The sequence below is a fragment of the Elephas maximus genome, chromosome X (assembly GCF_024166365.1).
Source record: "Elephas maximus indicus isolate mEleMax1 chromosome X, mEleMax1 primary haplotype, whole genome shotgun sequence".
NCBI lineage: Eukaryota > Metazoa > Chordata > Mammalia > Proboscidea > Elephantidae > Elephas > Elephas maximus.
The window spans coordinates 178,031,557-178,058,625 of record NC_064846.1 but is presented as its reverse complement, the minus strand read 5'-3'; the positions used below and the strand labels follow the sequence as shown (position 1 = coordinate 178,058,625).

Genomic DNA, 27,069 nt, shown 5'->3' with positions numbered 1-27,069 from the left:
AGAATCCAGCTGAAGATTTTCCAAGACTGAGTGCCCTCATTACTTTCATGGAGGTTCTCTACTGTACGACTGCTGTTAAAAATAGGGTGCACGGTGTTGGAAATAATGTGTTCCCATTTCACCGTTACCAAACATAGTGAAGGTGCTTGGTTTTTGCCTGACTTATCTCAGGTTTCCTAGGTTAAATCATCTAGCAGAGACACGACCATTACTGTCACTGAATTTCTAAAATATGAAAAAAAAGAGGCTTTCTGATAATTGTGTCCAAGTGAAATATGTTTCAAATACCCTGTATCTCACTCATCTATTTGAATATGCTGTATTATGAAAACTCCCAAAATGCATACTTTTCCATCTATGTTCATATACATAGACACCTCTATGTGTACAATTTCTTCTCATTTATCAACATGACTAGGTTCAAAAGACCAGGTTGTTATGCAATTTTGGCATTACGTGAAAATGGCAGATGACGTTAGATGAGAAAGTAAAGGATGACAACATCATTATGTAATTGCCAAATTACATCATTACATAGCTAACAGACCAGTGAGAATCGTGGTCCAGTCACTCTGACACATAATCTTAACCATCACAGCCAGCAATACTTATGCCTTGCATCTCAGCATTCATTACTGCCAAATGTCCATCTTCAAAGCTCAAAACAGTCGGATAGTAGACTTTTCTACCGTTGTCAAATATGCAAAATGCTGGGTAAAGAGACAGTCAAAACTGAGGAGAATGTGTACATATTAGTACATTTCAAGATTTCAAAATGGTTCGTAACAGTTTAGGAATTGCCTACATAAACAAAGGCACCATATACTTTGCACAGAAACAAAATCAGTTGCCTGTTCAATTTTCACATGAGTAGGAGAAAAACAGCAGTACCCAACTTCGAGATGGCAGCCAAGTGTGTCACTTTGAATGTGTATCACTTTCCAATGTCCCGCCAATAATCCACTCTCCCACATGGATCCCAAAAGTCTCAGGGGCCTGATGCAGGAAATTGGATTATTGGCAAGACTGTGGAGAGTGACACATATTCAAAGTAGCGCAAATAGCCTCCATCCTTAAGCAGGGCACCGCTCACTGTTTCCTACTCCAGTCAAAATCTGACAGGGAATAGATCTGGTTTCTATGCAACGCATACGCTGCCCCTCATTTACGCTGGCGAGTACTGAACATTCACAAACCGGCTGAAAGTGCTAATGCACCTGCATAAACATGTATGTCTATACGTTAATGTCAGGACACTTTTGGTCTTTCTCCTGAGGCACTGTTTTCTCTTGTTTGAATAACACTCACCTCAAATGTCTCCCCTGGTTGTCAGAGTGACCTATATTGCCATGCCACGTGCAGATTTCTCGTAACGTGGACATCCGGGGATTATTCTTAATGTACCGCATCATTGTACATTCACTGGATATGGATAACTTTTCTCCACCGATAAGGTTTTGGGAGACTAACCCAAATGTTCAAGTTGAGGTTCACAATATGAAAGAAAAAAGAAAGGAGTCAGTGGGGAAAAAGGCTGCCATGAGCAAAGAAAGACTTAGCCACATTTCACTGTTTGAGCATGTTCGCAATGGTTAAAGAACAATTTACTAGGGAATAATTCCATGAGGATTGAGAGTGATGGTGACATAAATAGGTGCAGTTACGAGAGCTGAAAACAAAAATATTGGACACAATGCGCAATGTAACATTAAAGAAGAAAAGTCTCTCCGTGACCATAGTTCTGACAGGACTGCTAAAGTCAGAGAAGTAAGTTCGGGTATCTGTGAAGTAGTGTCCACAAACCAAAAGAGAATTTTTCTGGCTGACTAATTGAAATGTAATTCCATTCATACAGGGCTGGTCTTTCCAAAAATTCTTGCTTTCCTGGTGCTTCCTGACACAGGGGCCCTGGATCGGGCCTATCCTCACTGTACTCAGATCTGTCCTTTTTTTCTCTGAGAAATCAAATGGGTATAGCTCACATGGTGCTAATGGAGAAATGCACATCATAAGGGAAGACAGTGAAGAGCAATGAACATTTCCTCGAAACTGAGACGATACTTTCCTCTTCAGGATCTCTGACGAAAGATGGGCGTGACTTTATATACAGCAAAATAATCATGTTGAACTTGTAATAAATACTGTAAAACTCTCTACAAGGTCCCAAACCACCTACATCTCAATGTCCCATAGTGACCCTGAAGCCAATGCTTACACTTACAACACTTAGAAAGCCTCAGGGCTTTTAATCACAGGAGAAATGAAAACTCACCTTAGTACATAAAGAGCTTTACAGGAAATTCAGGATTATGTTGGGTCCATAGACCAAGGGACCACATGTGATTTAGTTAACAATTTATTCCCATTCCTCAGCCCAAATTCTGGAGTAAAGTCAATGAGTCAAATATTTTTATTTGCTAAAGAAAGAAATAAAAGAAGAAAAGATGCCCTTCTTACCTACTGAGGTCAGGTTTCTGAAGGTTTCCATCATCACATCTCTGTAGAGTTTCCTCTCAGCAACATCCAGCAACGCCCACTCTTCCTGGCTAAAGACCACAGCCACGTCCTCAATGACCACTGAGTCCTAAAACATTCCATACATTATGAATCAGCAAGGTTCCATGGACTTCACTGTGTACAAGAATGAAGGGTAGGGCTCACAGCCCAGGGGAACTAAGAATTCAAAGAGATTTGACACAAAGCTCTGCATTTTACCAAGGTTTATCTTTGGGTAGTCATCAGTCTCTTCCCTTCACTAACTACATTCACTTCCTCACTGATTACATCCTGTTTCACATACTTTCAAGAAACAGAAATAATCTCTCCACAGTTTGACTGCAGCCCACTGCAGTCTCATTCCTCTTTATGGTCTAAAACAGAAAACATAGCAGAATTTAGAGAAATACTCTAATGCAGACCATCACTTCCTTGTGATAAAACAATTACACTTCCTCCCATAAGACCCACCAGAACATTCAACAAAACATAAAGCAAAGGGTGAAGGCAGGGTTGAAGTATTAACAAGTGGGAAACAGTGCAGAATGGCGGTTTTTCATTTTGCCCTTCACAGCCAAGGGACCACTAAGGCCTGAACAAACAAACTGGCAAACCAACACCCTGAGCTGCTCATATGTTCTTGAACTCTAGGAGATCAGAAGGTCACAGGTTCACCTACAGAAAAAAGAATGATTTTGGAGAATTATGAATTTTTACATGTCAGTCACCTAGTTTTCAAAAACTCAGGTGTTCTGTCTGTCACCTGTCCTTTTTAGAAACAGGAAAAGGTAATAAAAGAGATCAAATGAGACAGGAAACAGAAGAATCCAGATCGCCACACAATTCTCAAATGTTGAGACCTGATGTAACTGTACATCAATTATTAGTGCCTGCTCCCCTCAACAAATTCATACATTCCAACATAAATAGAGTCTAATGTTATAAGGTGTTGTCAGGGGCCACTGAGTCATTTCCAACTCCTAGCAACCCTAAGTACAAAAGGACAAAACACTGCCTGGTCCTGTGTCACCCCCACAGTCATCGTTATGCTTGATCCCATTGTTATAGCAGCTCTGTCAATCCATCTCGTTGAGGGTCTTCCTCTTTTTTGCTGACCCTCTACTTCACCAAGCAGGATGTCCTTCTTCAGAGACTGATTCTATAATTCAAATTTATGCACCAACCACGAAGGTGAAGAAATTGAAGATTTTTATCGATTTCTGTATTCTCAACTTGATCAAACGTGCAGTCAGGATGCATTGATAATTACTGGTTGATTAGAATGAGAAAGTTGGAAACAAAGAAGAATCGGTAGTTGGAAAATATGGCCTTGGTGACAGAAACAATGCCGGAGGTGGCATGATTAAATTTTGCAAGACAGTGTGGCATTGGCAAAAGAAAAGGCAAATAGATAAATGGAACAGAAGACAGAGCTCAGAAATAGACACAAATAGAGTCTTCTGATCTTTGAATAAGTACCAAAAGCAATTGAAAGGAGGAAGACTAGCCTTTTCAATAAATGTGCTAGAACACTTGTACATCCTCTAGTAAAAAAAAGGGAATCCAGATGGAGATATTACACCTTTTACAAACATCAACTCAAAATGGATCAAAAACCTAAACGCCAATGTAAAACTATAAAACTCCAAGAAGACAACATAAAAGAAAACCTAGGTGATCTCCGGGTTTCGGGACGATTTTTTAGACACAACATAAAGTACTAGCCATGATGGAAACACATAAATTGGACTTGGTTAAAATTAAAAAATGTTTTATTACCTACGTATTTACAACAAAATGGTTTTTAAAAAAAGGAAAAACTTCTGCTCTGCAAAACACAGTGTTAAGAGAATGAAGACACGCCAAAACCTAGGAGATAATCTTTCCCAAACACATATATGATAAAGGATTGATATTCAAAAAAGGATCCTGAGTAGGGCAAACAGTTCATGCTCAGTTGCTAGCGCAAAGGTTTACAGTTCAAACCTACCCACCGGAACCATGATATAAAGTCATGGTGATCTACTTCTCTAAAAATTACAGGCAAGAAAGTCCTGCCCTGTAATCCACAGAGTGGACATTACTTGGAATTGATTCAATGGCAAAGGGTTTGGTTTTCCTTTTTTCTCTTTAATTCAAAATATATAAAGAACTCTTAAAACTTAACAAGAACCACCCCCAAAAAGAAAACAAATTAGAAAATGAGCAAAAGATCTGAACAAATAGCTGCCAAACAGGTGTATGAAAAGATGTTCAGCATTATGTATCAGTAACAAACTGCAACCTACAACAAAAAAATACCACTACATATTGATTAGAATGGCTAAACTCCCCACCAGTGACACCAGGATGCAGGGCAACAGGAACTCTAAGTCACTGCTGGTTCGAATGCAAAACGGTACACCCCGTTTGGCAGTTTCTTACAAAATTGAATATCCCCTTACCACATGATCCAGCAATTTCACTCCTTCATACTTATCCAAAGGAGCTGAAAACCTTTGTCCAGAGAAAAATCTGCAACGAATATTTCTAACAGTTTCATTCATCCTTGTCAAAAGCTGGAGGCAATCAAGAGGCCCTTCAGTGGGTGAATAAATAGATAAGCAAAGTGTGGTGCAACTACACCCCAGAATATTACTCAGCAAGAAAATGAAGTGAGCTATCAAAACTCATGTAAAGATTTGGTGAGTAGCGTTTGGCATCTTAAAGGCTTTTCGGTGGCAATCTAAAAAAGACAACTATCGGTCTCTTCCAGTCAGCAGCAAAGGAGAGGGGAAAAAACAAAAGACCCAAGGGAACAATTAGTCCAAAGGGCTAATGGACCTCATGAACCACAGACCACATGCCTCGGAGACCAGAGAGCTAGATGGTGCCGGGCTACCCCTACGGACAGTTCTGACTGGGATTACAACAGAGTGGGAGAAAAATGTAGAACAACTGGTCAAATTCACAAAAAAGACCTGACTTACCGGACCGACAGAGACTGGAGGAACCTGAGACTATGGCCCCCAAACACCCTTTTAACTCACACTTGAAGCCATTCCCAAAGTTTACCTTCAGCCAAAGATCAGGCAGGCTTATAACATGAACAATAACACACATGAGGAAAATGCTTCTTAAATCCATCAAACATACGAGATCAAATAGGCAACACCTGCCAAGAAACAAAGACAAGAAGGTGGGAGGGGACAGGAAAGCTGGACGAATGGACACGGTGGCCCTGGTGTGGAAAGGGAAAGGGAGAGAATGCTGACACAATGTGGGATTGCAGCCAACACCATGAAAAAATCTGTGTATACATTTTTGAATAAGAAACTAATTTGCTCTGTAAACTTTCACCTAAATCACAAGAAAAAAAAAATCCTGTAAAGACAGAGCAGAACCTTAAACGAATATTGCTCGGTAAAAGAGACTACTCTGAAAAAACTACATACTGTAAGATTCCAACTCTGTAAGATTTTAGAAAAGGGAAAAGGATACAGACAGTAAAAAGACAAGCGGCTGCCAGGTTAAAGGGTAGAGGGGAAGAGATGCGTAAAAGTGGAGCATAAGGGACTTTGAAGGAAGAGAAAATATTCCACATGATATCAGAATGGTGGATCCATTGATATTACGCATTTGTCAAATCCCATATAGCGTACAATACAAAGAGGGTACCCTAATGTAAACTATGTTTTTTTGCTGATTATACGGTACCCATGTTGCTTCAGCAATTGTAACAAATTTCGCATACTAATACTAGACGCTGTAATATGGAAAACTGAAGTGGAGGGACAGGAGGAAGTAGAGGTACATGGGAACTTTGTATTTTCCACTTGTTTCTTCTGTTAATCTAAATCGGCTCTAAAAAAGAAAATCTATTCATTAGAAAACAAAAATGAATAACAGAAAATTAGATAAGCTAAAATTTGTCAGACGGTCTTCTCTGTAATTGGGATATATAACTGAAAAACTCAAAGACCTCCCTATTCTAACGATTAGAGACTCAGCAATCAACAATAGGACGTTACATCACAGGAACATGGAAAGGTGATCAGTCCAGTGGAAAAATGAAAGGTAGAGCAGGATCCAGAGTACCGGCAGCCCTGACAATGCAAGCAGCGGCCTAAGGAGGCGGTTCAGACTGGGCTTCACTGAAAAGAAACACCTGAGCTAAGACTCAAGGGATAGGAAGCAACGATCCAAGAAATCTGAGAAGACATTGTTCCAGAAAGAAAGAACAGCCAGAGCACAGGCCAGAAGGTGGGAAGGTATCTGTATCTTTTAAAACCGAAACGCCACCAAGTTTGGAGCAGAATGAGAGTAATGTTAGAGGAAACGGGACAAGCGACTGAGGTCAAGGGACCTATCACATTCTAGGGAACCTGTTGGCAACTGAAAAGACTAGGGCTTTTTAATCTGATGGAAATGCAGAGTGATTTAACAATCCTGAGTGGAAGAGGAAACCAATAGAACAGCTTATAAAGAACTGGTGTGTAGGGGACTAATATAATAGAAAGATATGCTATAAAGTTATGGGCATGAACAGATAAGAAATGATGATGCCTGAGACTGGAGCTGTGGCTGGAAAACTGGCAAGTGCAAGGGATGGCCCTAGACTTTCAAGGTAGAGGTAAGAGAATTTCCTGACGCACTGAACATTAAAGTGTAAAAGGAATAGAGGACAAAGATGAGTCCAAGATTTTTTCCTTTGAAAACCAGAAGGATGGTGTCACGGACTGAACTGTGTCCCTCCCTGACCCCCAAGAAAAATATATGCATCGCACAGCCTAACCCTATACCTATATGGTAAAGCTCAACACCATCAGTCAGAACAAGGCCAGGAGCCGACTATGGGACACTTCAACAACTGCTCATATGCAAGCCAAGATGTAGCTGAAAAATATTAGGACGACTCCATGAGAGCCAAAGTATGACCTTGAGTAAATTCCACCTGAATTTAGAGACCATCTCAAGAATATACTCAATACACTGAGCATTAATGACCACAGACCAGACGAGCTGTGAATGACATCAAGAACATCATACACAAAGAAAGCAAGAGATCATTGAAAAGATAGAAAAGACCAAAACGGATGTCAGAAGAGACTCTGAAACTTACTCTTGAACAAACAATAGTTAAAGCAAATGGAAGAAATGATGAAAGAAAAGAGCGCAACAGAAGATTTCAGTGGGCAGCTCCAGAACACAAAGTATTACAACGAATGTCCAAAGACCTGGAGTTAGAAAACGAAAAGGGAAGGGCATGCTTGACAGTTCTCAAGCTGAAAGAACTGAAGAAAAAATTCAAGCCTCGAGCTGCAATACTGAAGGACCCTACAGGGAAAATATCGAATCATGCAGGAAGCATCAAAAGAAGATGAAAGGAAAACACGGTAAGTCTACCAAAAAGAACTGGTCAACATTCAATCATTTCAGGAGGTAGCATAGGATCAAGAACCAATGGTACCGAAGGAAGAAGTCCAAGCTGCACCGAAAGAACTGGCGAAATACAGCCATCCAGAAATTGATGGAATACCCATTGAGATGTTTCAACCAACAGATGCAGTGCCGGAAGCGCTCACTCGTCTATGCCAAGAAGTTTGGAAGACCGTTACCTGACCAAGCAACTGGAAGAGATCCCTATTCAGGCCTATTCCAAAGACAGGTGATAAAACAGAATGTGGAAATTATCGAACAACATCCTTCATACCACATGCAAGAAAATTTTCCTGAAGATCATTCAAAAGCAGTTGCAGCAGTACTTCAACAAGGAACTGCCAGAAATGTAAGCCAGATTCAGAAGACCACATGGAACAAGAGATATCACAGCTGGTGTCTGAAAGCAGAGAATACCAGAAAGATGTTTACCTGCGTTTCACTGACTATGCAAAAGCATTCGACTATATGGATCATAAAAATGATGGATAACATTACGAAGAATGGGAATTCCAGAACACTTAACTGTGCTCCCGTAGAAACCGCACACAGACCAAGAGGCAGTCGTTCAGACAGAACAAGGGAATACCGCATGTTTTAAAGTCAGGAAAGGTGTGTGTCAGGGTTCTATCTTTTCACCATACTTACCCAACTGTATGCTGAGCAAATAACCAGAGAATCTGGACGATATGAAACAGAACACAGCATCAGGATTAGAGGAAGACTGAAAAACCACCTGGGCAATGCAGATAACACAATCTTGCTTACTGAAACTGAGAAGAGAAGTTGAAGCATTTTCTGATGAAGATCAGACTATAACCTTCAGAGCAGATTACAAGTCACTGAAGAACCCAGAGACAGTAATAACAGAAAGCTCAAAAGAGGCAAAACTAAACAACACAGAGTTTACGGATTCAGACCTGGGTGGTGAAGCTATGATACTGGGAATAATATCAGCAATGGTCATAAACTTATAAAAATAGATGATAACAATCTATAGGCAAGAAATGAGAACTTTCTCAAGATTTAAGTAAGCTTTAGAGAAACTTTTACGTAAGTTAAAAATAAGCATTCCTCTGTGCTTGAGAAGTTTACATCCATTAAATTGAAAAATTCTCAGTAGAAACACAACTAGTGGTCTAGAAATTTTCATCCACTGGAAACTGTAAATCCAAGAATTTAAACACACACATCTCTTCTGCTTAGAGAATACTTTATTTTAGATTCTAATTTAAGACTAGGGAGAACATCAACAATCATAGGGATTACAGACAGCTCGAGTCACAGGTGGGAGGACGAGGACCAAGACTGCGGAGTCATGCTTTCCACATACCTGAAAGCCTCAAGGCAAAAGCCTTCCCCAGTGGAGGTAAAAATGGGCTTGGAGAATGCAGACAGGATCCAGCTGGACTCACTGTCCCCAGCTTCATGCCTTTTTGTGACATCAGGAGAGCACCACCAACACCTGGGACCCCATAAACAGTCAGGGCCTTCCCTACGAACTCTCCTCTCCTTTTCTAACCCATAAAACAGTGTCACAGCTGCAGGTGTAGTTTCAGAACGGCACTGAAAATGTTCCAGTGCCTGGGGGGAGTCAAGAACATTGGTCAGAGAGACAGGACAAGGATGGCTCTGGATGGCGGGGCCCAGCCTCCACAGCCAGAGATGCTCCGTCTTCAGGCTCTGGTCAGGAGACTTTGTCATTCAACACAGAGCACAAAGTCCCGGGGTGGAGATGTTAACACTCCAGGGTGGCAGCTCTGAGAGTCACATAAGGAAGGTGACTGCAGGCATCTAAATCCTGAAAAGCCATATGTGTATAGGGGAAGGGCCCAGTGACAGAGAAGCAGGGCCTCAGGGTGCCTCCTGGGCCTCAGTCCCTCAGCCTCCTCTGCTACCTTTTTTCTTCATTGAGGAACCACAGCCCCGCAGCACACAGCTGCTCCCCCAACAATTCAGATCCAGCCTCACCCACTTATGCTAAGGATAACCCAGTTCTCCACAGAACTCACCATTTCCTTCTCCAGTTTCTGCAAGTCTAAGGGAATGTTGTCTCTGAGCCCAAGAAGCCACTTCCAGGAAGAGGGACAGGACTGGAAGCAGAGGCCTGGGCAATTTGGAGGCAGATGAATAATGCTTGGCCCACACACCAGTCTGAGCACTTGAAATCCTTCCCTGTGATTGAGGAATGTGCAAGATAGTCACCTGAGGTCCCCAGCTGCCTGGACTGGACTAGTTCTCCCTGCACCACACCTGAGGCCTGAAATGGAAGGATAGGGAGGAAACAGTGTGGAGGAAGCAGGGAGTCACAGGCCTTTGGCCTCCTCCCAGGCTCAGGGCAATGCTCCACCCTGAGGGCCTTTACACTGAAGGCAGAACAGGCTCCAGCCCCCCAAACACACACCTGCATTCTTCAGGCAGCTCCATGGGCCTCTCCTTTCTGCAACAAGATCACAGATGGAGGAATTTACCTCTCCCGGAGCATGAGGAGCAACCAGGCCTGGCCAGGCTGCAAAACTTGAACCTGATTTCCTCCAGGGAGTTAGGGCTCCAATGTTGAAGTTGTGAGGTCACCTATGTACCTCTGTCCCTTACAGATCAACACAGGCACCGTCATTTCGTACCAATGTGGGTGAACTGTCAGGATGAAGTTTTCAGCTGTGGTCAATGAACTTATCTAAGTTCATTCATTATTAATTATGTGCAGTTAACACTCTTTTATTATGCTTTGAAATCTTTTTTTTCATTTACAGCACTCTAACATGTAATAGGTAGTTTTCCCGTTGCTTTGCAATGAACATTTCTTTCTTCCCCTTGAGTTTTTTCCCCCTCTCCTTCATTGTCAAACCATGACACCACCAGTCCCTAAACATCTGAGAAATCAGGGAAGGTTGCTAAATATTTGTCTTTCAACCTTATACTAAATCAATCAGCAAATCAGAAAATCACTGAGTTTTCTCTATGGAGCCCTCCCCTGTCTCTGTTCCCATTGCTTTCCACCTTGCTCCCTGCCCAGCTGACTGCTATTCTTTCGTTTCTTGGTCTCAGAGTCAACGTTCTCTCTCTCACATGATCTTTATGCCAGTGTCTCCCCTTTAAGCATGATCCTTACTTTTATTATTTCCTCTAACAGCACTAATTTTAATTCACATCCTTATTCATAGCCTTATACCCAGCACAGACTATAAGATTGTTGAGTTTGTAGACTCTTGCATCCCACACCAGAACTGCTGAATCAAAATCCACTTTTTAGCAACATCCCCAGAGTTACCCACACTGTTTTAATTATCTAGTGCTCCTATAACAGAAACACTACAAGCGGATGCCTGTAACAAACAAATTGATTTTCTCACAGTCTAGAAGGCTAGGAGACCAAATTCACAGCACCACCTTCAGGGGAAGGCTTTCTCTCTATCAGTACGGGGAACGTTCTTATCATCAATCTTCCCCTACTCTATGAGCTTCTCAGTGCGGGGACCCCAGATCCAAAGGACATGCTGTGCTCCTGATGCTTCTTTCTTGGTGGTATGAGGTCTCTCTGTCTCTCTGCTGGCTTCTTTTACATCCCTAGAGAGACTGACTCAAGATATAACCTAACCTTGTAGATTGAGTTCTGCCTAGTTAACATAACTGCCTCTGAACAAAAAAACAAACCCAGTGCCCTCAAGTCGATTCCAACCATATAGGGCAGAGTAGAACTGCCCCGTAGAGTTTCCAAGGAGTGCCTGGCGGATTCGAACTGCCAACCCTTTGATTAGCAGCCGTAGCAGTTAACCACTAAGCCACCAGGGTTTCCTAATTGCCTCTAATTCTCCTTTATTAACATAAAAAAGGTAAGACTTACAACACATAGGAAAACCACTTCAGATGACAAAATGGTGGCCAATCACACAATACTGGGAATCAGAGCTTAGACAAGTTGATTTCTGGGGGCCACAATTCAATCCATAACACACATAGACATTCAAGTCACTAACTGATCTATAGCCTGTAAGTCAAGGATGAGCAGTCCAACATCGGACACCCTGTGAACCATCTACATCTACATTACATCACCACACTATCTTCCTGATGGAAACCCTGGTGTCACAGTAGTTAAGAGCTATCACTGCTAACCAGAAGGTGGGCAGTTTGAACCCACCAGGCATACCTTGGAAACCCTGTGGGCAGTTATAACCTGTCTTACAGGGTCACTAGGAGTCGAAATGGACTTGACAGCAATGGTTTTTTTTTTTTATCATCTTCCTGATCCACAACCCATCTTCATGTCTAGGCCTCCTCTGTCTTCCCTAACTTGTTCATAACAAGCTCCTCCTGAGTCACTCAATCATGGTTGTCACTTCAAATCCTACTTGTAGCACAGGAACTGCTGAGTGCCAGTCAGTGGCTGCGCCTTTGCCTACAAAGAGCCCAAAGTAGTCAGCTGGCTTCAAAACAGCCTGCTGTCACTTCGTTTACTCCCATGTCCAACCACCTTGTTTTCTCTGCTTCAATCATCTCCGACTTTCATCAACGAATGGATACTGGGTTCTCTGTTGCCTCAGGAATTTCAACACTCATTTTTCCCAGCTGAAATACTCTTTCCACCCCCACCCGTAAAACATGCTATAAGCCCTACACAATCATGCATGTAAGCAAATAAAACTAATTTTTTTTAATCTTCACTCCAATAATTTTCCTTTTCATGCTGTTCAATCTCTCAGTTTAGGTCCTTTTAGTACAAGTACCGTATGTCCCTGGTTTTTCACTACCTATTTGGAAACCCTGGTGGCACAGTGGTTAAGTGTTACGACTGCTAACCAAAAGAGTGACAGTTCAAATCCACCAGGTGCTCCTTGGAAACTCTGTTGGACAGTTGTACCCTGTTCCATAGGGTTGCTACGAGTTGGAATTGACTTGACAGCAATGGCTTTTTTCTCTTTTTCTTTTTATGGCTTATCACACTGACACACAGAAATTATCACCTGTTGTATATACTTATGAGCAACACTATCCAGGAGAACTTGCTGTGAAGACAGCCATGTTCTCTTTCTGCACACTCTAACATGGTAGCCTCCAGCCCACGTGGCTACTTAGCACTGAACATATGACTAATACGATTAAGGAACTGAACATCTTCTTTTAGTTGTAATTTGTTTTAATTGAAATAGCAACCTCTGGCTACCAACCACAGCTCTCGTGGACTCACCTCATTTCCACAGCCACACCAATTCCTTCCCCCTCTTCCTCCCCTGCCCCTGAAACCCTTGCCTTTTTCTCAGAAACTGCATCAATAAAGAAAGGCCACTTGACATAACCTGGTACATAAAAGCAATAACCTCCCTGACTCAAAGGAGTCAGTCCTTTGGAGACACTTAGTCTCCCAGCTGACTCCTTTCACTTGACTCAGGCAAAAGAAATCTTGCTGAAGGTAAAGTTTGTCTTTAAAGTGTATTCTTACTCGAGGAAAAAACAAGAACCTTTTGTGTGAAATTGACAACTGGTACCAACAAGGCACGTGTAGGGAAGCTTCCCGCGTTCTTAGGACGACCTACTCAGAACAAAAATGCTATTAAAAGACCGGAAAAGAACCGAAGGGCTGCACAACAAAACTGAGGCCAAACACTGAGAAGCCCGAGGTCGGGTACCCGCATCCGGCTCAGACATCTGCCCCCGTCCCGCTGTTCCTGTGCACAGGATTCCCCACAAACTTCCTGAATACCTATAACTTCCTTATTCCGTCACCCCATAAACATGCAGCGCACCCCTCAAGCAGGGAGCCTCACCTGAGGAAATGTTTCCCGGGTCCCCGCCTGCGGACTCCCAATAAACGTTGCCTTAGATTTCCCAAACGCCAGAGTCTTGCTCAACCGCCTTTCCCTGCCCCCGTCACGGCCCCCATTCTGCCCGCTCACAGGACGTCACATCTGGCCGCAGCTGGACGGTAAAGACACACAAAAGAGAACCGGAGGGCGGCGGTGGCGGTGGGGCACGGAGACGCAGGGAGCGACCCAGGCGCCCGGGAGCCCCGGGACCCTGCATGTCTCCCCGCTGCCTGAGCACCACATGTCTGAGCGGCTCCCTCCACCTCACCTGTCCAAGCACGGAAACACTCAGGAAGGGAACACCTCCACCCGGGAGGCCTGGGATCCTGCTTGTCTCCCCTTCCCCTCCCCCTTTGTCTTGATAACACTAAGCTTGTTTTGAGCAGGAAGTCGCAGCAGGTAGTGGCTGGGTCCACTGACTAGCCCTAGTTACACCTTGAAGCATGCACAGATCAAAATCACATCCTTCACCTGACCCTCCCCCCACCCCATTATAGGCAGGGGAGGGCTAAAGGCAGAAAATTCCAGGTACCAAACCCAACTCCTGAGGCCACTGGAAACAAAAAGCTCCCCAGCTTCCCTAGTCAGCCAGCACCTGGCCATAAGGTCACTAGGCCCCAGGCACTTCTTGTATGTGCAGACAATAAACCTGCCACTTTCTGTTTCCCGTGCAATCAGTGTCCATCTTATTTCAATCGGCTAATAAGACAGGACAAGAACCTGAGTGGTTAGGTTACAGTTCAATTCCTAGTACCCAATCTACCACAGACTACACACCCAGGGTGTGTGATACCTATAAATCATTCGTCGCCTGCATTAAGACTGTTCAGCAACATCACATTTTATATTGGACCAACTAGGCCTGGCTGTACGGTTTCTCACACAATCGTGATGAAAATTTCTGCCTTAATGCCCAAGAAATTCCTCGAAAGGTGCCTGTATTAAATGTTTTCCTCCTGAAACTGGAATAAACGTGCTCCTAAATGTACGTACTATTTCCAAGTCATGTTTGTTGAGTGTTCATCAGTCCTAAATACATATACCCATCAAAGGAGGAGGTTATATTCCTCACCACAATCTTCATTTCCCCAGGACCACTAATACTCAACAAAAGTCCTGCCTGATGAAGCACAGAAAAGAAAGACGAGCCGTTTCAGGCAGGGAGACTGTGATCACTATGCCCCTTGAAGTAAGAACAGATTTGCATTTGAGTTCAGACACTGCCACTTAGCAGGTATTTGTCTACGGGCAAGGTATTAAATTTCTCCGAGATTATTCGACTTCTGTAAAACGTTACAAATCGTCGCTCCCTGGCAGTGCTGTTTGGAGGCTCAAAGGAGGTGCCTTAGACAAAGTTCTTCACCCCGTGCCCAGCCCTCCGGAAACACCTCAGTAAACAGTAAATACACAGACGGGCCGGCGGTGACTGAGGGCTGAGGAGCTGCTCGAGGTGACCCCGCACCTGTGTCTGCACCCCACGTAGGGACACGCCATTCAGACGCCGGGAGCACCCCGAGCACCCAGGAGGCCCGGGACCCTGCATGTCTCCCCGCCCCCTGAGCACCACAGGTGTGCGCGGCTCCCACCACCTCACCTGTCCACGCACCGACACACGCAGGTCCCACCTCCGCGGCCTCCAGGAACCAACTGCTGCCACACACACCTCACATCGAAGAGCGATGGTCAGGACCTTGGCCGCCCTCTTCCGCTTCCGGTTTTCGGGACTGTCGGTGCGTACGTGAGTGCTTCCGTGCGGGAACCCAGAGCCCTCCAAATAGGGACCGTGGGGTTCAGTGGTTCCCCTTGGTATTTGGGATGTGACCAGGGTTGTCCTTATTTCCTCCACGGAGAAAAGGCTGGGTTTTCTTAAATGTGTACCTGAGCTGTAACGTGGATTTCAGTAATCAGAGATACCCTTGGGGGAACAGAGGATGTTAGTATTTGCATATTTGGCCATTTGAAAAAGTCTTCCCATATTCTGTATGAGACAAGGAAGAAAAAGGGCCTGTGCCCCTAGGCAAGGTACCCTGCAACACCTGCAACTTGCAAGCTACTTACAAAAATTATGTGCTTGGCTAATGACGCAAAACCCCCATCCTGGAATGTGCGATAAGGAAAGAAGGAGCAATATACTTCCTTGTAAGATGTTTTTCAGAAGCACTGACCGGATCAGGTCCCTGGAGCACGCATAGACTTCCACAAGGTGACCGAGGGATGACTTCTGCCTGATGCAAGTACTCGCGACAGAAATCGAACCAGCACCATGGGAGGGACTGCGCAGGTGCGACACCCCATAATAAGTCCTGCCACCCCGTCCCAGGATGGTTCCATCTTAGATTCCAGATGGGCAAGAAGTCTAATTTAGCATGCACCGCCATTCTGAGAAGTACCGGCCCCTTGAAAGAAACCTGCTAAATAAATATTCGTCACTCTGTTATCCTCGCCAAACCCATATAAGCCCCAGAAAAAATCCTTTGTTCGGGGGAACAGAGGCTAGTGTTGCCCAGTCCCTCTCTGTTCTCTGCTCTTGAGCTTTTTGTTCCTGTGGAACCTGTGAGCCTCTCCTGGTCATCCTTGGTGAGTTTTAGGCAAGAACAGAGGCAGGGCGTAGTCCCAAGCTGGGAGCCTTGACCTGCAACACGTAGAGAATTACTTCCATTGCTCCCCATAAATGTTTCCCAATCTTTAGGATTGGTGAAGTCTCTAGTTTGGCTTCTATTTCACGGTTTGTTGTCTCTTGCGTATCCAGTATCTTTCCTTAGGAGCAGCTTACAGACTGTGCACACCCAGTCTGACCTCTCTAAGTGCTGAGGAACCTGGGGGAGGAGTTTTCCAGGGTGAGAGGCAGGGAGGTACCAGTCATAGGTAAAAGGTGAAGTATCTTTGAAAATGACAATTACAAACTGTATACTTTTGTCTCATATACACACATAATAAAGTGCACAATGTATATTAATCTTAGTGTATGTCTTAGTTATCTAATTCTGCTATAACAGAAATACCACACGTGGATGGTGTCTTAGTCACCTAGTGCTGCTATAACAGAAGTACCACAGTGCATGGTGTCTTAGTCACCTACTGCTGCTACAACACAAATACCACAGTGGATGGTGTCTTAGTCACCTAGTGCTGCCATAACAGAAATACCACAGTGGATGGTGTCTTAGTCACCTAGTGCTACTGTAACAGAACTACCACAAGTGGATGGTGTCTTAGTCACCTAGTGCTGCTGTAACAGAAATACCACAGCGGATGGTGTCTCAGTCACCTAGTGCTGCCGTAACAGAAATACCACAGTGGATGGTGTCTCAGTCACCTAGTGCTGCCGTAACAGAAATACCACAGGGGATGGTGTCTCAGTCACCTAGTGCTGCTGTAACAGAAATACCACAGCGGATGGTGTCTCAGTCACCTAGTGCTGCTGTAACAGAAATACCACAGGGGATGGTGTCTCAGTCACCTAGTGCTGCTGTAACAGAAATACCACAGGGGATGGTGTCTCAGTCACCTAGTGCTGCTGTAACAGAAATACCACAGCGGATGGTGTCTCAGTCACCTAGTGCTGCTGTAACAGAAATACCACAGTGGATGGTGTCTCACTCACCTAGTGCTGCTGTAACAGAAATACCACAGTGGATGGTGTCTTAGTCACCTAGTGCTGCCGTAACAGAAATACCACAGTAGATGGTGTCTTAGTCACCTAGTGCTGCCATAACAGAAATACCACAAGTGGATGGCTTTAACAAAGAGAAGTTTATTGTCTCATAGTCCGGAAGCCTAAAAGTCCGAATTAAGGGCACCAGCTCCAGGTGAAGGCTTTTACTCCCTGTCAGCTCTGGAGGAAAGTCCTTGTCATCAGTCTTCCCTTAGTCTGGGAGCATGTCAGCACAGAAACCTCAAGTCCAAAACACATGCTCTGCTCCTGGCACTGCTTTCTTGGTGGTATGAGGTCCCCAACTCTCTGCCTGCTTCCCTTTCCTTTTATCTCTTGAGGGATAAAAAGTGGTGCAGGCCACACCCCAGTGAAACTCCCTTTACATCAGATCAGGGAGGTGACCTGAGTAAGAGGGTGTTACAATCCCACACTAATCGTCTTTAACATAAAACTATAATCACAAAATGGGGGACAACCACAGAATACTGGGAATCATGGCCTAACCAAGTGGACACATATTTTAGGGGGGACACAATTCAATCCATGACAGTGTACAATGCGATGGATTTTTACATCGGGATATACACTCGTATAACCTCCTCTGAGGTGGAGGTAGGGAAATTTTCCAACACACAGAAGATTTCCTCCTGCCCTCTTCCCTGTTGATATTCACCCTAGAAGTAACCAAATAGGCGGCTCATGTCTGGAAGCACAATGAGAAGGCAGGAAGGGACAGTAGTTGGTTGTATGGACACAGCAAATCCATTGTGGAAAGGACCCCAGATGCTACTCACCAAAGTGCAATGTTCTGTGTTTATTCAAGAAGCTGAATGGCTGGATATAACATGATATATATTCCTATTTTTCTTCCTATCCCTTCTACTCATCATACTATATTCAATTGATTTGAACACCAAAAACAATGACATTCTATAACTTCAGCTCTCCATTTAAAAATATCTGCATTGGCCTTTCTACCAACTCATTGGAAAGACAAATCACATTGTCTACAAATGACACAAATTATCTATTGCTGTGGCTTTTTTCTTTCCTGAGAGTCATTCATGAACAACCTGGTGTTGAAGCCCTCAACTCATAGGTTCTTGTCAAGCAGACTAGTGAACTGAAGCCAGCCAGACACAGGGTTGTTGTGGCGTTGGTGAAGAATACTGAATATACCATGGACTGCCAAGAGAATGAACAAATCTGTCTTAGAAGAAGTACAACCAGAGTGCTCCTTAGAAGCAAGGATGGCGAGACTGCGTCTTACATACTTTGGACATGTTGTCAGGAGGGATCAGTCCCTGGAGAAGGACATCATGCTTGGCAGAGTACAGGGTCAGCGGAAAAGAAGAAGACCCTCAACGAGGTGGATTGACACAGTGGCTGCAACAATGAGCTCAAGCATAACAAGGATTGCAAGGATGGCTCGGGACCGGGCAGTGTTTTGTTGTTTTGCACAGGGTTGCTATGAGTCAGAACCGACTCGATGGTACCTAACAACAACAAGACACAAGATTGGAAGAACAGAAAGGTTTATTCACAGTTTGCAAACTGGGAGAATGGCAGGGTCTCGTGACCTAATGCTGCCAGCTCCCTGGTCCAGGGCAGACTTGCTGGTTTTATAGGGAGTGACATACATATGCAAGAACAGCAAGGGGAAGGTGTTTAGTTTTGTGATGTGTGCACAGTCCGCATAATTTTACTGAGTGGGTTTTTGTGCACGGCTCTAAAAATACTGCACACAGCCCTAAAAAAAATGGCCATGGCGCGCTACTATCACCCCAGGAAGGTCATATAGCGGGTCAATTTGAAATCTGTGCACTTGCGCCTCAGCCTCCTGCCAGGAGAGGAGAAGGAACCTGGGGAGTCAAGCAATCATGGTGAAGTGCTGGAAAAGTTGTAACAAAAACGGAGCAAGAGTAGATTTTTCTGAAAAACAAGTATTATAGGATGGTTAATAACCCTTAATAACCGTTTCAGGACTGCCTGCTTCAGTGTCCTCAAAGAAAGAGTGTTAACAAAATTCCAAGGTTCTCACAATGGTTTTCAGATGGTAAATTGTTCCTACCTTCCCATTAGATGTTGCAGAAAATCCAAATCCATTTGACTCGCCCATAATAATAATAAACCCATTGCCGTTGAGTCGATTAGTGACCCTACAGGACAGAGTAGAACTGCCCCATAGAGTTTCCAAGGAGTGCCTGGTAAATTTGAACTGCCCACCTTTTGGTTAGCAGATGTAGCTCTTAACCACTATGCCATCAGGGTTTCCATAAAAATAATAGTAGATACTCCTTACTGAGCACTTATTCTCCCTCAGGTGTTGTGTTAAACATTTTAGATGCATAATTTGCCTCACTGCCCTTTAAGGAAAGCTATCAAGATGACAAATACATAATATGTCTCCTTTTCTGTAATCTTGGTCAAAATTATAAAAACAAAACCCTCAAGCACACCAAACCCAAGAAGTGATGAATTCCGAATTGGATCAATGGTCCATTTTGCCCAACAGCATTTTCAACAAGTGTATATGAGACTAAATGGGCGCACCAGCCCAGGGGCAAGGACAAGAAGGCGGGAGGAGACAGGAAAGCTGGACGAACAGAAATGGGAAACCCAAGATGGAGAAGGGAAGAGTGTTGACATGTCGCTGGGTTGGCAAACAATGTCACAAAACCACATGTGTGTTAATTGTTTAATAAGAAACTAATTTCTTCTGTAAACCTTCATCTAAAGCACCAAACATATATATATATACACACACGTACTCCCATACCCATTGTTGTCGAGTCAGTTCGGACTCATAGTGACCCTACGGGACAGAGTAGAGCTGCCTGATAGGGTTTCCAAGGAGTGTCTAGTGGATTCCAACTGCCAACCTTTTGGTTAGCAGCCAAATTCTTAACAACTATGTCACCAGGCTTTCCATATATATATATATATATGTATTGTGGACCATGGGATGCATGTCTTAATTTGGACTGAAATGGGGTTTCTTGCTGTAGGGGATAGTCTGACAAGAGCGACAGAAGTGAGACTCATAGGAGAAAGCCAGAAAACTAATAGAGTTTAGTACTCAGAGGTACCAGAGAGGAAACTACCACATGCTTGGACATAAGGCCACACAGGGGATTTCACCTAGGAACAAAGCAACGACACTTTGGGACTGTAGGAGAGCTTTTACGTATGGTATGGCAAGTGTAGGTCTTGGAGTTAACATGCACAGACGACTTACTGGTCAGTTAAAAGGTTTCTAGGGCTTTAGTGTGAGAAACACTCAGAACCAGAAAAAAAAGTATCAAACCACAAGTTGTTTACAGCTCACCCAGAAAATGTCCATCAATCTGGACAAAATGAAAAATGCTGGGGGGCCCAGTGGCAGATTAGTGGTCACAGAAGGTAGTGCCAACAAGAGCCTGTCTTCAGAGGGCCCAGGGGAGTATGTCCTCAGGGGGCCCAGGGGAGCCTGTCCTGAGGGAGCCGAGGATAGCTTGTCCTGAAGGGGATTAGGGGAGCCTGCCTGAGGGGACTGAGGGGAGCTTGTCCTCAGGGGACCCAGGGGAGCCTGTCCTCAGGGGGCCTAGGGGAGCCTGTCCTCCCAGGGCTGAGGGAAGCCTGTCCTGCCAGGGCCGAGGGGAACCTGTTCTGCCAGGGCCGAGGGGAGCCTGTCCTCAGCGGACTAAGGGGAGCCTATCCTTCAAGTAGAGAAAATACATTTTCTCCAGTGTTTTAATATTAAAGTAGAGAGAATATATTTTCTAGTTTGTTTTAGTATAGCTGTATAAGCTGTGATTAATCTCTAGTCTTTAGAAAATGGCACAGGCTCTGTTCAAGATATGGCCGAGCAGCCTGTTCCACTCTTAATCATAACAGACACCCTAATACCTTACAACGTGTTTTTTCCTCTTCAAAATGCGTGATTGAGAGCTTGAGGTGACTAACGCCGTAATGATGCTCTAAGTAACCGCTAAACACTTTTATATTGCACCAGTGCACGGATCTCGTCCAAAGGGGTGCGGAGCTCTCTCAGTGCCTGTGGCCTTGGTCTCTCTTCTCTTCTTTGTTCTCTTGAGAAATGGCCTTTAGCCTGCAAAAGGGCAGAAAGGCTGCCTGGCATTTTTAATCTACAACTTCTTTCTTGCTCACTATCTCAGCCAAGTGGACTTAGCAGAACAGTTTCACCAGCTGAGAGATTCTTATGCAAGTTTTTTTCCAGCCTGTTACAAACATATTGATTAGAGTCCAGATGTCTGATATGCATATCTTTAGTTTAATAAAGGGTTTCTTATAGTTGTTTTGTGATGTATAAGGCCAACTGTGGGCTAACCCTGACCTTCCCCCTACAAAACCCTCCTGCAAGCTCTTTAGAATTAGAATTTGGGAGAAACTTAACCCCCTCTGTCCCTTGAATACCAGTGTTCAGTAAAGCCCTCTTGCCTTTTACCTCGTCCTGTCTCAGTCCTGGCTTTGGGCAGGCGGCTGGAATCCGAGATTTGTGGTAACATCCCCAGTGGGCTGAGGGGAGCCTGTCCTCGGGGGGCTGAGGGGAGCCTGTCCTCGGGGGGCCGAGGGGAGCCTGCTCTGAGGGGCTGAGGGGAGACTGTCCTAAGACGGCTGAGGGGAGTCTGTCCTTAGGGGGCTGAGGGGAGCCTGTCCTTAGGGGGCTGAGGGGAGCCTGTCCTGAGGGGTTCCAGGGGAGCCTGTCCTCAGGGGCCTGAGGGGAGCCTGTCCTCAGAGGTCCAAGGGGAGCCTATCCTCATCGGGTTGAGAGGAGCCTGTGCTGTGGGGGCTGAGGGGACCCTGGTCTGAGGGGGACGAGGGGAGCCTGTTCTGATGGGATGGAGGGTAGCCTGTCCTGAGGGGGCTGAGGGGAGTCTGTTCTCAGGGGGCCAAGGGGAGCCTGTTCTGATGGTAAGGAGGCGAGCCCTCCTGAGGGGACACAGGGGAGCCTGGCCTTAAGGGTCAAGGGGACCCTGCCCTGAGGGGATGAGTGGAGCCTATTCTGAGGGAGCTGAGAGGAGCCCGTCCTGAGGGGGCTGCGGGGACTGTGTCCTGAGGGGGGCCCAGGGGAGCCCGTCCTGAAGAGCCAAAGGGAGCCTGTCCTCAGGAGGCTGAGAGGAGCTGTGCATGGCTGAGAGAGCTGTCATGCACTGAGGAACAGAGATTTTGCCTACATATTTCCGATACTGCTCCTGAGTTACTTCCTGTTACTTCCTTAATAAGCCACTTAAGTGTAAGCACAGCTTGTGAGGTCTGTGAGGCTTTGCATCCCATTGCCAAACCTAAACAGGGGGAGGGAACAGTACTGAGGGGAGGCAGAGCACCTCTGTCAGGGATAGAGTGGTACAGCAGCTTGGAGAATATGGCAATCTGCAATGTATTTGACCTCTACCTCACATAAATTGGGTGGTGCTGATTATGGTCATTGAAATTATTTTTACAATATTAAAATATTATTTTTACTCTATTCAATATTCATTCATGATCTTATTAATTTTATATCTTGAATAATATCCCGATGCTGAAAGTGCACCAGTAATTCTACTGTAGTCGGGAATTTTGTAATGAAAAAACTCACTGGGATTAAAAGCTGGCACTCATCGTAAGGCTGTGGGACCTGCTTTTAATGATGGACATGAACACAAAAGCACAAGCAGCAAAAGACAAAATAGATAAATGGGACCTTGTGAAAATTATTTTGTTCTTCAAATGACTTTATCAACAAAATGAAAAGACAATCTAAAGATTGGGAGAGAAATTTTCAAGGACCATACATCTAACAGGAGACCTGGTGGCACAGTGGTTAAGAGCTACAGCTACTAACCAAAAGGTGAGCAGTTCAAATCCACCAGCTGCTCCTTGGAAATCCTATGGGGCAGTTCTACTCTGTCCTGCAGGGTCACTGAGTCCGAACCAACTCCAAGGTAACAGGTTGTTGTTGTGGGTGTATTGGTTTGTTATTCTGTGGTGGCTTGCATGTCGCTGTGATGCTGGACGCTATGTCTCTGGGTATTTCAAATACCAGCAGGGCCACCCATAGTAAATTGGTTTTAGCAGAGCTTCCAGACTAAGACAGGCTGGGAAGAAAGGCCTGCAGAAGCATTTTGAAAATTAGCCAATGAAAACCCTATGAATCAGAAAAGAATGTTGACTAACAGGACTCAAACATATCCATAGATAAATCGTGATGACACAAGACCTAGCAAGGTTTCATTCCATTACAAGTAAGGTCCCCAGGAGTCGGAGACAGCTCAATGGGAACTGACAACAGGTTAATTATTGGTAATAATTTAGAAGAGAAGATATTAGTTTAAAAAAAAAAATCTTTTGCCATCGAGATGATTCCAACTCATAGCAACACTGTAGGACAGAGTAGAACTGCCCCATAGGGTTTCCAAGGAGCAGCTTTGAACTGCTGACCTTTCGGTTAGCAGCCAAACTCTTAACTGTTGTGCCACCAGGGCTCCTAGTTGTCAAAAGGAGGTTGTCATGGATTGGACTGTGTTTCCCCAAAATATGTGTCAACTTGGTTAGGCTGTGATTCCCAGTATTGTGTGGTTGTCCACCACTTCGTGATTGTGATTGTGATTTTCCTATATGTTGTGAATCTTAATCTTTCCTGTGGTTAATCTTGCCTATGGGCAGAGGGGACCTCCTGCCAGCCACTCAATTCCCAGATGCTGGCTCTCCCCTCTAGCTGCAGTGACCTCTCAAGGGACTCCCTTTAGGGCAGCATCACTGCCATCAAACCAAACCAAACCAAACCCACTGCCGTCGAGTTGATTCCGACTCATAGCGACCCTAAGGACAGAGTAGAACTGCCCCCATAGAGTTTCCAAGGCGGATTCGAACTGCTGACCTCTTGGGTAGCAGCCTTAGCACTTAACCACTAGGCCACCAGGTTTTCCTCACTGCCATCCCTGGCGGCCAAAGCCCACCCCACATGTTGGCCGCCAGAGCGCCTGGGACGACACAAAGGTGGCCGCCAGGTGGCGCCCGACAACCGGCACAACCTGGACCGACGTGGACCGCATAGGCGGCCTGCAGAGGGGGCCTGGTGGGCGTCTCAGGCCAGGAGCACCCGCCTACAGCAGTCGGGGGTGACACGCTGGTCTAGGACGCCTCTGTCCTGGGCGGGGGACACAGACAACACTTCTGGAAGGTGCCCCTGATGACCAGGCCCCACGTGAGGCTGTGGGAGCGCCCTCCACGGCCCTCCCTGGCCATCCCCATCAGTCTCCCCATCTGGAGGAGGACTTAAACGTTTTTGGAAATCAAGGGTGGTTACCAAGCCCCACGGGAGATGGCCCTGCAGGGCCATCCCTAGCCACTCTGGAGGGAGACCTAGAAACACTTTCAGGAGACACATCAGCTAATGGGGTCCACGTGTGATTGTGGCTAGGACCAGAACCCCCTCCTGGGCGTCTCGGGATGACTCCCCCCCCAAAACCAAACCCGATTCCAACTATATATAGTCACATGTATGGAAACCTAGGTAGCATTTGGGTTGAGAGCTAAGGCTGCTAACCCAAAGGTCAGCACTTCGAATCCACCAGGCGCTCCTTGGAAATTGCATGGGGCAGTTCTACTGTGTCCTATAGGGTCGCTATGAGTAGGAATCGACTCCATGGCAATGGGTTTATAGTCTCATGGATATATGTGGTTTTATATATATATATATATGGTCACATGTTGTTGTTGTTAGCTGCCCTCCGGTCCGTTGTGACTCATAGCGACCCTACCTACAACAGAACAAAACACTGCTGTTCCTGAACCATGCCCACAATCATTGTTATGCTTCTGCCCATTGTTGGAGCCACATATATATGTGTATACGGTCATATATAGAGAGAGTTGGAATCAACTCCGCAACAGGTTTTTTTTTTTTTTTTTTTAAGTCATTCTGAGAGGCCCGAGGTGGGGGGGCGGGGAATGGTCTGGTCTCAGCCATGGTCACATGCGGACCCCATTAGCTAATGTGACCCTATACATATATATGGAGCCCTGGTGACGCAGTGCTTAAGAGCTTTCCTACTAACCAAAATGTCAGAAGTTTGAATCCACTAGCCACTCCTTGATAACCCTATGGGATGGTTCTACTCTGTCCTATAGGGTCACTATGAGTCAGGACCAACTTGACAGCACTCAACAACAACAATATATATATATGTTCCTATATAGGGTCATGGAGCCCTGGAGATGTAGTGGTTAAGAACTCGCTATGATCCTATATAAACAAGCAAAAAAAACAAACCCATTGCCATCAAGTTGCTTCCGACTCACAGCAACCCCACAGGACAGACTAGTATTTCCAAGGAGTGGCTGGGGGATTTGAACTGCTGACCTTTTGGTTAGCAGCCAAATGCTTCACCACTGTGCCACCAGGGCTCCTACTGGTATTTTCCTCTAGAGGGAGACAGAAAATTTTGTAAGTGTCACATCCAGAAACTGGGCCCCACAGGGGCAGTGGCAGGACTGGAGAGCCCTCCTAAGGTGTTCTACTCAGCCCAGGCCTGTGGCCTTCTCCAGAGGGGGACTGGAAAACTTTTTCAAGAGGCACGTGTGACAACCGATACAAACTCAGACGCGGCTGTGCCCAGCACCTGACCAGACCCCACCAAGCAGGGGGCTTAGGCACCTTCTCAGGGAGCACCTCCAGACACAGGGCCCAAAGCAGGACTGTGGCCTCCATGGCTGGCCAGGCTAGGCCTGGCCTTCACAGGGGAACTTAGAAGTGTCTTCCGGAAGTCCGTCCAATGCCCAGGCCCTAAGCGGCTCATTGGGTGCACCTGGGGCATCTTTCCAGGCCTCCCTGGTTGGCCTGGGTCTGCTCCCCCTAAGGTGGGAGGGGGGCTTAGAAAACATTGAGAGCCACATCCTCAATCTGGTCCCACACAGGGCCATGGGCAGGCTAGGGGGTTCCTCCACGATCATTCCTCTCTGGCTTGGACCAGTCCCAGGCTAGTGAGAAGGACTCAGAAATCTTTTCTGTTAGGAGTCTTAAAATCTGCCACCCAAGCAGGACCAACACCAGGCCTGGTTCCCCCACACCCAGCCTCCCTCCTGGCCTGGTCTGTGTCCCCTCTCAGAGTGAAAGAATACAGTGACCAGGGCCCAAGAGGGAGTTGGCTGAGGTCTGCTCACACTCCTCAAGCCACACTGGCCCACCCAGTCTGGTCCACACCACTGGAGGAGATTAGAAACATTTTTGGTGGGTGCCTTCTAAGACCAGACCACCTGCCCTAGGCCTCCCTGGCTGGCTCTGGCCTGTCCATACCAGTGAAGGGGGACTTACAAATACTTTAGGGGCTCCTCCTATGACTAGATCCAATGAGGGACACGGCCTCCCTGCACCTCCTCCATGGCTACTACGCAGTTCTCCCATCCGGAAGGAGACTTGGAAATATTTTCAAGAGGTGCACCCATCACAGGCACCACATAGCACCAAGGCTAGGCTGGGGCTACCTACTTAGGCTGCCCTGTTCTACTCAGACTGGTCCTGGCCTCTGGAGGGGGCTTAGCAAACTTTCAGGGGGAGGCATTTTAACAACTATGGAATCAAGGCCCTGCCTGGTGATGCCCTCCTGGGGCCTCTCTGACCAAGGCTGGCCTCCATCACCAGAAGGTGACTTAGAAATGTTTTGGGGAGATGCTTATTGAGGCTAAGCCCCTTCCGGGGCCATGACCTGGGCA

The 27,069-nt window shown here is 45.6% G+C and overlaps 1 protein-coding gene across 7 annotated transcripts in view; it reads right to left on the bottom strand.

The window, feature by feature from the left end:
• Positions 1-15,929, bottom strand: part of LOC126068552 (zinc finger protein 709-like) — a 114,413-nt gene extending 98,484 nt beyond the window's left edge. For 3 of the 7 annotated variants that reach the window (XM_049871219.1, XM_049871215.1, XM_049871216.1), the window contains exons 1-4: positions 15,313-15,702; positions 9,927-10,089; positions 2,458-2,584; positions 1,309-1,465 (exon numbers count right to left, since the gene is read on the bottom strand). In XM_049871219.1, coding sequence (XP_049727176.1) covers positions 1,309-1,465; positions 2,458-2,584; positions 9,927-9,929 — 287 coding nt within the window. In that variant the 5' untranslated portion in view covers positions 9,930-10,089; positions 15,313-15,702. Of the gene's footprint in view, positions 1-1,308; positions 1,466-2,457; positions 2,585-9,926; positions 10,090-15,312 lie in introns of all 7 variants that reach the window. The other 4 variants (XM_049871220.1, XM_049871217.1, XM_049871214.1 and 1 more) reach the window with 4 other exon arrangements.
• Positions 15,930-27,069: the final 11,140 nt, after the last annotated feature.